Raw genomic sequence first — 13,401 nt, 5'->3', positions numbered from 1 at the left:
CCAGGCCCCTGGGGTCCTGACTTGAGCTGAAGGCAGACACTTAACCGACTGAGCCACCCAGGCGCCCCCGCCCACGATCAGTTTCTGGACTCTGTCTTCAGGGCTCTCCCGAGCCAGCTAAAGCAGACAGCACTTCTTGTAGAAGTCTGGGCAGTCACCCTGAAGTTTTTTACTGGCCTCCAGCAGCAAACCTTGACTCTCCTCCTAATGAGTCCTTTCTTCTCTCAGACAGATTATTGTGGCTAGAGTGGCTACTCTAGTATGCCCATTTTCGTAGGAGGAGACAAACAGAGAGCAATTAGAGGACCTGCCTAAGGCTCCCCAGCCCTCGAGATGTGGAGCTGGAATCAAAGCAAGGCTGTCTGGTGCAGAATGCCTGCTCTCAGCCACGACTAGTTGCCTCCCAGAGAGAAATCCCTTAACTCACCAAAACCATGCTAAAGCCTGGCCACTGCCAGATGCCCTAAAACTGCGCCTGGACTGGACCCCTCGTCTGGATTCCACATGGTCACAGGTAATGCCTTGTCTGCCAGTATCATCAAAGCCTGATCAGCCCAGGAGTGTACACCTTGCAGTCTCCTTGGTAAAAGCAAGCTCCCCCTGTTGAGTTCGTCCCAGTGGGGCTTTCTCTGTAGACCTACATCACTGGAAATGCCTCATAGAGTAGATGTGTGGTTTCCTTAATTCACAGAACTACATGTTAAATCTGTGGGAAAGAACTACAAGACATCTATCTGCTAAAGCTGTGCGAAAGGCCTAACAGTCAAGCATTTTATTTTATTTTTAAAATTTTTATTTATTTAAGAGAGAGCATGCACGCACGAGTAGGGGGAGGGGCAGAGGGAGAGAATCTTCCAGCAGACTCCCAGAGGAGCCCAGAGCTGGCACAGGCGGGGCGGGGGGGCAGGGGGGCTCCTGTCATGATCCCACGACTCATGAGACTCTGACTCTGAGCCAGAACCAAGAGCCCGATACTTAACCGACTGAGCCACCCAGGTGCCCTGCAGTGAAATATTTTAAGTTTTAGGTATTGACGTATCCCAACAATCTGTACAATTCTAGGGTGTGATCGTTCAGGGGTGAATATGATTTGAACTTATTCATGTTTAGAGAGTGCCTGAAATTGAGAACCAGAAAGATCCATCTACTCTTCCCCTAAATGTGGCCCTAAAGTAAAGAAATTGGATTCCAAAGATTATAGGTGGGGAATTTCTGAAGTATGTCCATATCCAAGTGGAGATCAAAGAAGCCGATCGTGGAGAATTGTGAACTGACAGTGACAACTGTGGATTGAACAAAAGTTCTTTTTAAAAGGGCTATTTTGAAGATTATGACTCTGACTTGGGAGGAACTACGATGATTGGCAGTGGAAAGAATCACGTAAAATTCCTTAAATAAAAATGTATTGACTTAAAAAAAAAAGGCAAGTTTCCTGGGAGGTGGGCATTTTCTAATCAGAGACATGGCTATCATAATGGACTGGCTCCTCTAGGATTGGGGATCACAGAATCTATCTGGGTTCAAACCTCCACTTACTAACTTGGTCAAATAGGGTGAATGGCCTGACGCAAGGCACTTGGGCAAGTGGCCTCAGCTTCCTCATCTGCAAATCATGGTGAGAGTGGCACTCACTGCATGGGGGTTCTGGTCCTCAAGTGGGTAAAGACATGTAAAGCCCGTAGAATAGGATGAGGCAGACAATCGCTGCTGCCAGCATTCTAAGTATTATTTTCATTATTATTTGGCACCAAACCCTACTCCCATTCATAGTGGCCAGGGCGCCAGAACTGGGATCCCATCTGGAAAGCATCTTATTCCCCAGACTTTGAGTTGCTTGGGAGCAATGCCTGATGCAGGAAGTGAAGGGTGTCCAGCTGGGTGCTGGTACCTACCGGAACTCAGTAGATGTTAGTGCTGCCCCCTTCACCAAAGCCACAAGCCTTGTCTGTCCCAGTAATGTTTGAAAAACATTACATTGAGCCCCTGGTACCGAACTGCAGAGTGTCCTGGACTCCTGGAGCCCCAGTCTAGTGTGGGAGTGAGCAGGCGAATATTGGCAAATGTAGTGATGAGCGCTGATAAAGAGGTCTGCCCTGAGATCAATCCTGCTCCCAAACCTGTGACTCTCAGCTTCTACATGAGGGTCTGTGAGCCCAAACTCACTCCCTCCTGCCAAAGGCACACCTCTAAGGAAGGTGTCCACACTTTGGAGCACTAGTTGGGGACGGGGAGGACCCAGCCCTAAGGATTCAGGTGAGAGTCCGTGCTTTCGCCCCTGGGAAACGGGGTTCGTGGGCAAGGTGCAGCAAAAGTCCCAGCAGGCGCTGTAAAGACTGGCGGGGGCCTCTTCAGCTAACAAAGACCCCCTTGGGGTCTTCCAAATACGACAGAGGACCCATGCGAGTGGATCTGCTGTTTTGCTGGGGGGCAAATATTTGCCGAAGCGGCCAATATCTGAATAACACGAACATTTAATAAATTAAGCAAGTATTTATTGGGCCTTAAGGTGCTTTGGGAGAGGGGCAGGTTCGCGGTGCCTGCAAGCCCAGGCGCCGAAGGCAGGTGGCGCCAAAGGCCCATTCATCCACGCCTCCCGTCGGGCTCTCGAACTCATCTCAGAGCTCCCTCCAGAGAACCTGCAATCTAGGCGACCAGAAACCGTGAGTAGGGAAGGAGACGGGGTGCCAGGGCCGGGTTCGCGGCATCCTGGTCAGGGACACGGAGTTCGGATCCACACTAGTCTGAGCATATTCAGAAGGCGGTGAGCGACTTTGGGAGTCCCGGGCCCCAGATTCCCGCGAAAGTGGAACCTATAGATGGGCGTGGCTATGCATTCACAGTAGGTGGAGCCTGAGAGAAGAGATTGGGTTACGCTCTCTGCGTGGGCAGATTCTTTTGCAAGATGCCGCCGGCAAGAGGAGCTCTGGGTGGGCGGGACTTAAGGGATCGTCAGGGTGGAGTTTGTGAGTATCCTTAGTGGGCGGACCCGAGGACTCTGTAGGTGGGCCATTACCTCAGTGTGCAGGGAAAGTGTTAGCCAGACGTGGGCGGAGCTCTTTTCCCAGCAAGGGGCCCCGCCCCTGCGATTTGAACCGCTGTGAATGGGCGGGACTTGTAACTGGGGGCGGAGCCTGAAGAGGAGCTTAAGGGGAACCTGTAACCTCCTGGAAGGCGGGATTTGCAGCTGTTCCGGACCGAGAAAGGGTCTCTGCGGGATTCCCTGCACTCGTGAACCGGGTCTCCGGCTCCGAGGAGGGGTGGAGCTTGTGGTTCTGTTATGCGGGGCACGCAACGCGGCGTGAGGAGAAAGTGTAAACTCTGGGCGGAGTTTATACTTCCGGGAAGCGGGGTCTAATAACTGCCAGTTTGCGCGAGCCGCCCTGAGGAGGCGGGGCTTATAGCCTTGGTGGGCGGAGCCACTGTTACTGCCTCGGCCGGGGCGGAGCTGATAGAGCAGAGGGGCGGGGCAATGGTTCTGCGAGAATCTCTGAGCTGGCAGGGGGCGAGGCTTGTGGCTTTGGTGGGCGGGGCTTCTGCAGAGCTCCCGAGGGGCACTTTGACAGTAGTGGGTGGGCGTGGCTCGTAGCTAGGCGGGATCTGTCTGATAGTGAGGGCATCCGCCTGCTGGCGAGGTTCGCGCTTGGATGAGAAGGGGTCGGAGAGTCGATGGGCGGAGCCTAAGACACAGCTCCGGGTCTGGGCGGAGCCCAGGCTGGGCGCAGGCGGGGGTTCTGGCCTGGGAAGCAGTCTGTTTAGGCCCGCACGCAGCTCCGCATCTGTTGCTCATTACGGGATGACAAAGAGCCGGCTCTGGGCCCCCTTCCCCACTCCCATCCCCTCCCTCCGACAGCAGTGCATTTAACTCCTTCCTGCCCTGAGGGTGCTCTGGATCCCCTGCCCAGGGTCTCAGGAGGGAGCTCCAGTCTGTCTCATCCTGGCAGGCTTTGTCACCCCCCAGGCTGCGCCCAGACCTCCTTCTCAGACCCAGGCCTCCAGGCTACCCCGCGACTCCACTCTCATGCATTGAATCTCTCCAGCGGCGTCTCCGAGGTTAAACACTTGGGCAGGATCTGGCGGGGGCGTCTGGTTTGAGTTAGGGGAACATGAGAGCGGGGACCGGGGGCGGTGCATAGCGTTCCCTCCACCGCCTCCACGGCCCCCGGTTCGTCCCCAGTTCTGGCCCCTCCTCTACCGGTCCCCTGGGGCCCGGCTCAGGCCCAGGCCCTGGGGCCAGAGGGTGGTATAGGGCACCCCTCCTCTCCTGTCTGGGTGGTCGTGGTGGTTCTGCTCCGTCCTAATTAGAGGCTCCTTAGAGACTGCAACTGAAAAATTACAGAGGCATTGGGAACCGGAGCCTCCCCAGCCCAGGTCCCGCCTTTCCTGGTCCCCAAGGCAGTGAGCCCAGGATGAAGGAGTTTGCCAGGTTCCCGCAGACTGTGATATTTGACCATCCCCTCTGGATTCATGGGACACCTCAGCACTGAGCAACTTGCTCAAGCTCTGATCTGGGTTTTCTCTGACCCAGCACCACCCACATGGAGAAGGGCAAAATGTGGCCCAGGCCTTGCTCAGAAGCTGGCCAAGGGAGCTGGAGATGGGATAGCTCTCCCAGGTTCCGTGCTCTCCCCATCCCAGCCTGCTAGGCAGTGATTCCCACCTCCTCCCCAGAGCAGGGAGGAGGGGCACCTTCAGAGCACCTATAACCCAGAGGAGTGGCAGCAACCTTGAGTGACCCTGGGCCCCAGCTGCCAACTTCTGGGCAGCCTGTGGGGATGGGATGGCAAGTACCAGAAGACAGAAGCTCACCCACTAGATACCCTTCACTCCCCAAAATCACCAGACCCAGAGCTTAACTTTGACTCCTAAATCCCAATATGGCTCCTGTTGAGCAGAAGCCCTCATTCTAGAACACTCCCCCATTTTCAGCCCCACTTTCTTGGGAGTTTTGGTAAAAAGAGGAACAAATATTGGGGCGCCTGGGTGGCTCAGTCAGTTGAGCGGCTGCCTTCAGCTCAGATCATGATCCGGATCGAGCCCCGCATCAGGCTCCCTGCTCCGCGGGGAGCCTGCTTCTCTGCCTGCCACTCTGCCTGCTTATGCTCTCTCTCTCTGTCAAATAAATAAATAAAATCTTTTTTTTAAGATTTTATTTTTATTTATTTGACAGAGACACAGCGAGAGAGGGAACACAAGCAGAGGGGGTGGGAGAGGAAGAAGCAAGCCTCCCGCCGAGCAGGGAGCCCGATGTGGGGCTCGATCCCAGGACCCTGGGATCCTGACCTGAGCCAAAGGCAGACGCTTAATGACTGGGCCACCCAGGCGCCCCAATAAATAAAATCTTAGAAAAAAAAAAAGAGGAACAAATATGAAACTCCATGCCAAACCTCCCACTCCTGGGCTCGCTGTGTGACCTTGGGCAAGGCTCTGCCCTCTCTGGGCTCCTGTTTACCCAAGAATCTCTGAAGCATACCCTCCCTTAAAGGGTCTTACCTTATTTCCTTGGGGCCCAGACAAGCTGAAGGAAGTTCCCCTCTTTTTTGCTGAGTCCTCCCAGACCCTCCCCTCAGACATCAATGGGGGTCAGGAACTTTGGGTGAGGTTGGCACCCCGTTTATTGGAGAAGACCCCAGCACCCACCCCCTGAGGTCCTGGGGGCCTCGGTGTCTCCTCTGTCGTGAGTGCTGGGCCGGGGAGCAGAGTTCCCAAGAGTCAAGTCTGGTAGTTGACTGAGAAAGGAGCCTGGCTGGGCCCGGGGGGGGAGCAGGAAGCCCTCTGTCCAGCTGGGCAGCCCCCATGGGTCCCTGGTGCAGCCTGAGCCATGTGTCCAACGCACGCCCCTTCCCCCCACCCTGCAGAGGGGGGGCTGCGCCCCATCACACGCTGGTTCTGCAGGTCTGCACCCCTGTGAGGCTGCCCCGGTGGGGCATCGGTTCTGTTGGGCCCTTGCTCCCAGCGTGGGTGACCCAGCGATAGCAGTCGGTAACTCGCTTGTTGGGTGCGTGGGGGCCACAGCGGGTGCAGTACACGATGCCCAGTGCAAGTAGGACCACCAAGAAAACACATGTGGGCACTAGGAGTGCCACCAGCAGCCACCGGTCATCCCTCCGGCTGTGGCCTGCTGGACTGGCCTCCCCCCCCCAGGGCTGTTGGGCCTGCTGTGGGCACTGCTGAGGGCATCCAGGGGGCCACCTTGACATCACGGGCACCTTCCCTTGGGACTTGTGGGGGTTTGGAATGGGGGTGTGTAGGGCTGGTGAATGAGGTCTGGTTAGTGGGGCTCTGAGGGGGCTCTGAGGTGAGGGTAGTGTCGGGGGCTGGGGGCTGGGTGGCAGAAGACCCAGGAACTTGATGGGCAGGGAGCACAGGGGATCTGGAGGTAGTGGTCAGGGGAGGCTGGACAGTCGAGGTAATGGGAAGGTGGGTGGCCTGGGCTTGGTGGGCTGGGACATCTGGGGTGACGAGGGGTTGATGGGCACTGAAAGTGTTACCCAGAGGAGTATGGTTAGCAGGGATTTGGGGCACATGAGCGGTGGTCTGGGTATCAGTGACCTGGGTGTCTGGAAACACACGGGACAGTTCAGGATATTTGGCTGAGATAATCGGGGGCTGGTGAGCAGGGGGCCGTGCTGGGCGGGTGGCAGAGATAATCGGGGGCTGGTAGGCAGAGGGCAGATCTGGATGGTTGGCTGAGATCATGGGGAACTGGTGGTCAGGAGGCAAAGCTGGGTGCCTGGCAGGGACCATGGGGGGCTCGGGGGCAGGGGCCCGGGGTGGGCGTGTGGCAGAGATGATAGGGGGTCGGTGGGCAGAAGGCAGCGTGGGGCGTGTGGCAGAGACCACCAGGGGTCGGGTGACAGAAATCACTGAGGAGTGGTAGGGGACCCTGGGGGCACTAAGTGGGGGTGGCCAGGTGGGGTCCAGGTAGGGCATCCGATGCTCTCCCTCCTCTGGGAAACTAGGTCTATAGGCCAGGCCAAAGTCAGGCGGCTGCGTGGCCTCCATCCATGGGATCCCAGGCACCTCCGTCCAGCTACCATCAAAGGTCTCCCAGGCCTCATGTTCAGCTTCTTCATCCCCTTCATCTTCCCCGTCATCCAGCAACTCGTCCCCTAGGTCCTGGGAAGCCCGGGAACCCATGGCCCCAGCGGGGCTGCAGCTGATGCCATCAGCCTCAAGCTCATGGCCCTCCCTGCAGTAGCACTCGAAGCCGCCGACGTAGTTGACACACATCTGCTGGCACACGCCGGCGATCTGGCACTCATCCGTGTCCACGCAGCGGTGCGGCTCATCCTCGGCCGGCCAGAAACCCAGGCGACAATGGCAGCTGTAGCCCTGTGGCCCGCCAGGCTCACACTGTTGCTCACACGGGGCATGGGCACATGGGTCCTCGCAGCTTTGCCCGTCCGCCGCCAGCCGGAAGCCTTCAGTGCAACGACAGGACACGCGACCGTCCACCTCCTCCACGCACTCGTGGTCGCAGCCCCCGTTGTCCGGGCCGCAGCCGGCAGCCGGGCACAAGGGCCCGGCCCGAGACCAGCCCACGCCACCCTCAGGCTGCTTCACGCAGAGCAGGGAGGCTTCTCTGCCAGCCTGGCACGGCACGGCAGCCACGGAGCCGAAGGGCAGCCACTCAAACTCGGTGGAGACCAGGTGGAAGGGCGTGGTGTAGACCGCCGGGCCTGCCTGGCCCGCCTCGTCCGGCAGCGCCGGGCAGGAGCCCTCGAAGCCGAACTGGCACAGGTAGCCATCGACGGCCAGCGTGCACGAGCCCTCGAGCCAGCGATGCTCGCCGCTCGCCTCAAGGGCGGCGCAGCGCTGGGCCGGGCAGGGGCCCCCTGTGGCCGGCTGGGCCCAGTTGGTGAAGGCCGTGTCCTGGTCTCCTGTGGTCCACGTGAAGCCGCGCAGCGGGCGCTGGGGTTGGCATTGCCGGGCCTGCCGCTGCAGGCCGATCCACAGCAGCCGGCTGGCCGGGCCGGAGCCCACCAGGCTGTCCACACGCTGGGCCTCCTCGGGGGTCCGCGGCGTGGCCAGGTCGCCCCCCAACTCGCGGCAGGCCCGCCAGGCCTCCAAGAAGGTGCGGCGCCGAGGGAAGAGCGCGTAGCAGCTGCCGGGGCCGCAGATGGCCCGGGGCTCGGCTGCCCAGGGGGCCTGGCCCAGCGTGGGCACCGCGGCCGCCCAGGCCAGCAGCAGGCGCAGCAGCATCGCGATGCCCCCCGACTGGCCCAGGGCCGGCTCGCGGCCGCTCTTGACAGGGGGAGGGACCGGGGCCTCTGGCAGGCGGGCCGGGGGGCGGGCCTGGGCCGGGCTCAGGCCTTGTAAGGAGTGGGCCGGGGCCGCTGCCAGCTCGCGGCTCCCGCTCCCCCGGGGCCGCTGGAGCAGGAAGCGGTGGGGCGGGGGGCAGAGGTGGGGGGGGGGCTGGAGGGTGGGAGTGGGGGGGGTGGGGAGGCGCAGCTAGCTGACTGGGAGTCGAGAAGAGGGGGGACACGCCTGCCCAGGAGGCTGGAAGACCCTCAGAAAAATTCCGGCAGTCTGGGGCTCTTGGCGGTGGGGTGAGGTCCCTTCCCACAGACTTGCCCGAGATCCAGTCTGGACACAGCGATTTCATCGCACTTGTGAACTGTCTCAGGGCCCACCTGCTCGTCATACATGTGGAAACATGCTCTGACTCATGCCCTTCACATGACACATGTGTGTGTGTGTGCTCCTCTCCCCACACAGGAGCGCTCTCCTGACACACTGTCCCATCATCCCAGACTGGTACATGCTCTGACACGCTAACCCCCTCGGACGCACATACGTGAGTGGTGCGGCACTCTACCTGCCCTTACACAAGACACCCCTCACGTTCACGTGCAGCCCCTGAATGGAATCCACCTTGAGCACGCAGGCATCAGGCATGGGTATCATCAAACCCTCATTTATGAACTAAACTCCTGCCTCAACCTCCCCCCACCCCCAAGCTTCCTGGCTCCAGCTGGACCGGGTGTGTGGGGGGAAGGAGGAGGGGCAGGGGGCTGCCCTCCCTTCACCTCTGCTCAGCCTGGGGCCCTGGGAACCTGGGCTTAGAGGGGGAGGAGGCAGCCCCCAAACAGGAAATGCTTCTCTGGGCTCCTGCTGCAAAAGGGCAGGGTGCATGAGGGCGGGGGTGGGGGTGGGGGTGGGAGGGTGGGGGCAGGCAGGGGCTAGGCTGCAGGCAGGGTGAGCAGGGCTGGCTGGGAGGGGACAGGCTGGGGAGAGGCCATGTATGGGCATGAAGCTCACAATGACACATACATGTGTATGTGACACAGGCGTCACATGTGTGGAGCCTCCCCTGCCCCCAGAGGCTGCTGTGTGGGCCTGGCCAGGGTCCTCTGCCCGCCCCTCTTGGAGGCCTCTGGAGGCATGTGCACTGAGCCCATCATCCAGGATGGTCCCTGGGGAGCTGGCTGTCAGATTAACCCATGAACACCCACTGCACTCTTAGCAGAAGTTTGAGCCGGGGGGGGGGGGGGGGGGACGTGGAGGAGAGGCTCTGTCCCTCAGTGCTCTGCCACTGATGTGCTGTGTGACCGCCGGGAAGTCACTAACCTTCTCTGGGTCTCCGTTTTTCTTATCTACAAAATGGGGTTATGTGTCAGGGCCTTTCAGCTCAGCAGGGCTATTGTGTCACAGCTCTCCGCGTTGGTAAATACGCTTTGTCAGCTGCAAAGTATGAGGCAAATGTTCCTTAGTCTTCTGAGCAAATCTTCTGGGTCGGGGGTGGAGACCAGAGCAGCTTTGCTAATCACCTTACCGTACCAGGGCTGGCCCAGCCCACCCGGACAGTCCGCCTGAGAATGAGGGCTTTTGAAGCGCTTGCTATATGCCTGGAAGGTCGTTCTTTTAAGGTCTACATCTGTGAAATGTATAGAATGATCCCCCTTCTCATGAGAGGAAAGTCAATATGGGGCAGTGCGTCCTTCCCTTGGCTCAAGCCCAAAGCCTTGAGATCATCCTTGACCCCTCTTTCTCCCACACCCCACTTCCAATCTCTCAGCAAATCCTGTTGACTTCACCTTCAGGATAGATCCACAATCTGACTGCTTCTCGCCACCTTCTTTGTCACCCACCTCTGGCCCTTGCCACTGTCCCCTTCCATCCAGATTCTTGCAACGGCCTCTCCTCTGGTCTCTGTCTTGCCTTCTCCATCCTGCCAGAGGGATCCCTTTAAAACCCAAGACAGATCTGGTCACTCCCCTGCTCAGAACCCTCTGGGCCCCCATCTCACTCAGAAGATGGGCTAACATCTTGGCCATGGCCTCCAGGCTGATGTGGTCTGCCCCCAAACTTCTTACCGCACTCCCACTCACTCCTCTGCTCCAAGTACTCTGGCTTCAGCTGTATGTGAAACTTACCAGGTCCGCATCTACCTCTTGTACAGACTGCGTTGTGCATTTTAAGATGTTTACAAGTATGCCTGGCTTCTACCTAGAGGCCAGTAGCATCCCTCCAGTTGGGACAATCAAAAACGTCTCCAGACACTGCTGAATGTTATGCCCCCCCCCCCCCAAAAAACTCTTGCCCTAGGAGACTATGGGCTCCATGAGGGCAGCGTCATTGTCTTGTTCCCTACTGTATCTCCAGACCCTGGAATGTTCCTGGCCCATCGATGCTGCTCAGTAGGGTCTGTCAAATGAATGAATGAATAAGACTCAGATAAATGAAGAACCTGGCCCAGGGCCATGCTGGGGGAATCCAGGATGCTATCTGGAGCCAAAGCCCACCTGCTCCTCACACCTGCCCAGCCTTCCCCAGAAGTCAGACCATTTCAGCACTGGGAGATCCCTGGAAATCAGCAAACCTTTTTGCAGGTAGGGACGCTGAGGCCCAGGGAGTCTCCGAGCTAGTCTGTGGCAGGGCTGGGACTAGAATCAAGGCTGCCTGACTTCCGTTCCAATTCTCTTTTTGCTGTGGTGCCCTGAGGAGCCGTCCAGCCCTGTCTGAGACCTGGGCATGGCCTCAGGAAGTGAGGATGGGGGGAGGCGTGGCAGCAAGAAAGCACAGCCTGGACAGAGCACTGAGGTGGGGGGCTCAAGATGCCTTTGGAGAGTACAAAGGACTCCACTGGAGTGAGGGACGTCTGGAGAGGCCGTAAATAGTGAAGAGGGAATGTCAGAAAGGGCGTAGGGGCCTGGCTTGGAAGGTAAACTACCCCTAAAAGACTGGCCTCCATCGCGGGGGCCCTGGAGAAGAGGTATGATGGGAGTTCCCTGTGGCTGGTGTGTGGTGGGTGGAGGGGGGACTGGAGGTTGTTGCAATAGTCTGGGAGAGGGGAGGGAGCTGGCTGGAGAGCCGGGCAGCAGGGCGGGCCGGGCTGGGGGAGGCAGCCTCTGGAGGCTCCTTAGGGGCTGGCCAGAGCCTGATCCAAGGGTGTGGCGGGCCCAGTCATGATTCGGGCAATGGCCCGTGCTGGGGCGTCTGAGGGGAGGCTGCAAGCCGTCTGGCGAGTAGGCAGGTCAGATCAGAGGTCAGGACTCCAGACTCAGTTGGAGTGAGGGGTTGGGGGGCAGGCAAGAGAAGCAGGAGGAAGAGGGTCAAAGGCCAAATTCCAGATGGTCTGGCTGGGCTGACTTGCAAGTAGAGGGACTGCTGAGCCAGGAGGGGGTGGGGGTAGAGATGAGCGGGGGCACCTCTGACCCCAACAAAACTAAGGATTTTGTGGGTGGAGAATGCGGCTTGGAGCTGCACCTGGGTGCCTAGCATTCCCCTGCTTCCATCCAGGTTGGGAGAGATGGAGTCGAGGTAGCCTAGGAACTTCCTACCCTAGTCAGGATGGGGAAGCAGTGGCACAGCATCAGGGATCTGGGGGTGAGGGGACAGAGAGGGGCTGGTTGCGGTCTTACTCTTTCTGCCAGTCCCATTCAGCCTGACTCATCTTGCTTCCCCCTTAGCGCAGAGAAGATGCTAAAGAATGCAGTAAATGCTTGGATGATGGGTGGGTGGATGGATAGATGGGTGAACGCATGAATGTGCACGTGGGTGGAAGGGCGGTGAGGTAGGAGAATGGGTGGATGCAGGGGATAATGGATGGATGGAGGAAGGAGTAAGTAGATGGATGGATAGATGGCTAAGTGTACGGTGTGCGGACGAGAGAAGATGTTGAGAGGCATGGCTGGCCACAGGGATTCAGGCAGAAGTGCTAATTCATAATGCGCCACACCACGATGGATGGTGGGCTCAGGATGCGACTCGGGATCGGTAGGAGTGTGGTCCAGGAGGGCAGGACCGCTCGGACTACCACTAGCAGGGATCATGTGTGATGCTTCCTTGGTACCCCAATCTGTCTTCTTGGTTGGGACCCGAGGCCATGGTGTCTTCCTAGCAGGGCTGGAGACAGCTTGGGACACCAAGCTCTGCTCCCAGTGTGGGTTAGGAGGCTGGAGTTCTCTGCTCTGACCGTGGCCCTTATGGTGAGAGTTCACCTCAAGACGGGCTTGAGAACGGAAGCCCACTTTCCCAGAAGGAGCCTTGTCTTCCAGCTACTGGGACAGGCCAGACAGTGGTTTTGGATGCAATGTGTGGGCCCGTGGGGGTGGGGGTGAATGCGGCCTGCAGAGGGGTTGGCCTGAAGAGAGCCCAGTGTAACAGCCAGGATGGGGGGGTTGAGTATGATTGGGGGGCGCCCCCTGGGCAGGCGTCCTAGAGCCTTGCCACAGCCTCCTGCTGAGCCAGCACATTGCTTTGTGTACAAATCACCTCCTTCCCTCCTTTGTCTTTTGTCCCCATCCCCCCACCTCCCTCCATTTCTAAATCCTTCCCAAACCACCCCAGCCTTCAGGCTCTTCAGGAGGAAGGGCCAACTGGTGGGCAGGAGGCGCCTGGTCTTGGGTGGGAGCTGCAGGAGGGGACGTGGGAGAGGTCCCAGGGCCGAAGTGGGGAGGGCAGCCATTTTGGCCTCCTTCCCCTCCCCACGTGCTGGTGCCGCACCCTGTGTGCTTCTGGATGGGAGAGACCGCAGGAAGGGGGGGGTGCTGGGGACTGGACAGGGTGGGAGGAGGAGAGCCTTGGGGGGAGGTGGGGCCCGGGAAGGAGGGGTGTGTCCAGGCCTGGTCCCTGGGGGTAAGGGATTCTGACAGCTGGAGGGGGCTGGGGGGTGGCGTCCATGCGGAGAGAGACGGGGTGTGCTGGTGGGTGTACCTGGGTGTCTGTACACGCCCGTGTGCACGTGAGTGTGTGTGCTTGCCCGGGGCTGGCATTGCTGAGGGTCCACGCAGCTGGGTGATGCGTGTGTGTCCCCACAGGCCCACACCTGCGCCCACAGCTGTGAGGGGAGAAACATAGGGCTCCCCTGGATCGCCCAGCCTGGGCACAGCTGGGGGCCCAGTCCCTCTCCTGGCAGATGCCTGGCCTGAACATCTGGCCACATCTGCCCACAAGGAT

At 59.0% G+C, this 13,401-nt stretch overlaps 1 protein-coding gene and 1 non-coding gene across 2 annotated transcripts; one reads left to right on the top strand and one right to left on the bottom strand.

The window, feature by feature from the left end:
• The first annotated feature begins 602 nt into the window (after positions 1-602).
• LOC112829862 (small nucleolar RNA SNORA18) lies at positions 603-732 on the top strand. The gene has a single exon (XR_003209778.1). It is a non-coding gene; the product is annotated as a small nucleolar RNA SNORA18 (small nucleolar RNA).
• A 4,864-nt stretch (positions 733-5,596) lies between these two features.
• CD248 (CD248 molecule) lies at positions 5,597-8,205 on the bottom strand. Its single transcript, XM_025879011.2, is given in 2 exon segments — positions 5,597-6,137; positions 6,139-8,205. Coding segments are annotated over 2 exon segments (2,328 nt in total). The 5' UTR covers positions 8,203-8,205; the 3' UTR covers positions 5,597-5,873.
• Between the last annotated feature and the right edge of the window lie 5,196 nt (positions 8,206-13,401).

The sequence above is a fragment of the Callorhinus ursinus genome, unplaced genomic scaffold, assembly GCF_003265705.2.
Source record: "Callorhinus ursinus isolate GAN/ISIS: 27379988/994484 unplaced genomic scaffold, GSC_fseal_2.0 scaffold51, whole genome shotgun sequence".
Classification (NCBI taxonomy): Eukaryota; Metazoa; Chordata; class Mammalia; order Carnivora; family Otariidae; genus Callorhinus; species Callorhinus ursinus.
This window is presented reverse-complemented; position numbering and strand designations above follow the sequence as displayed.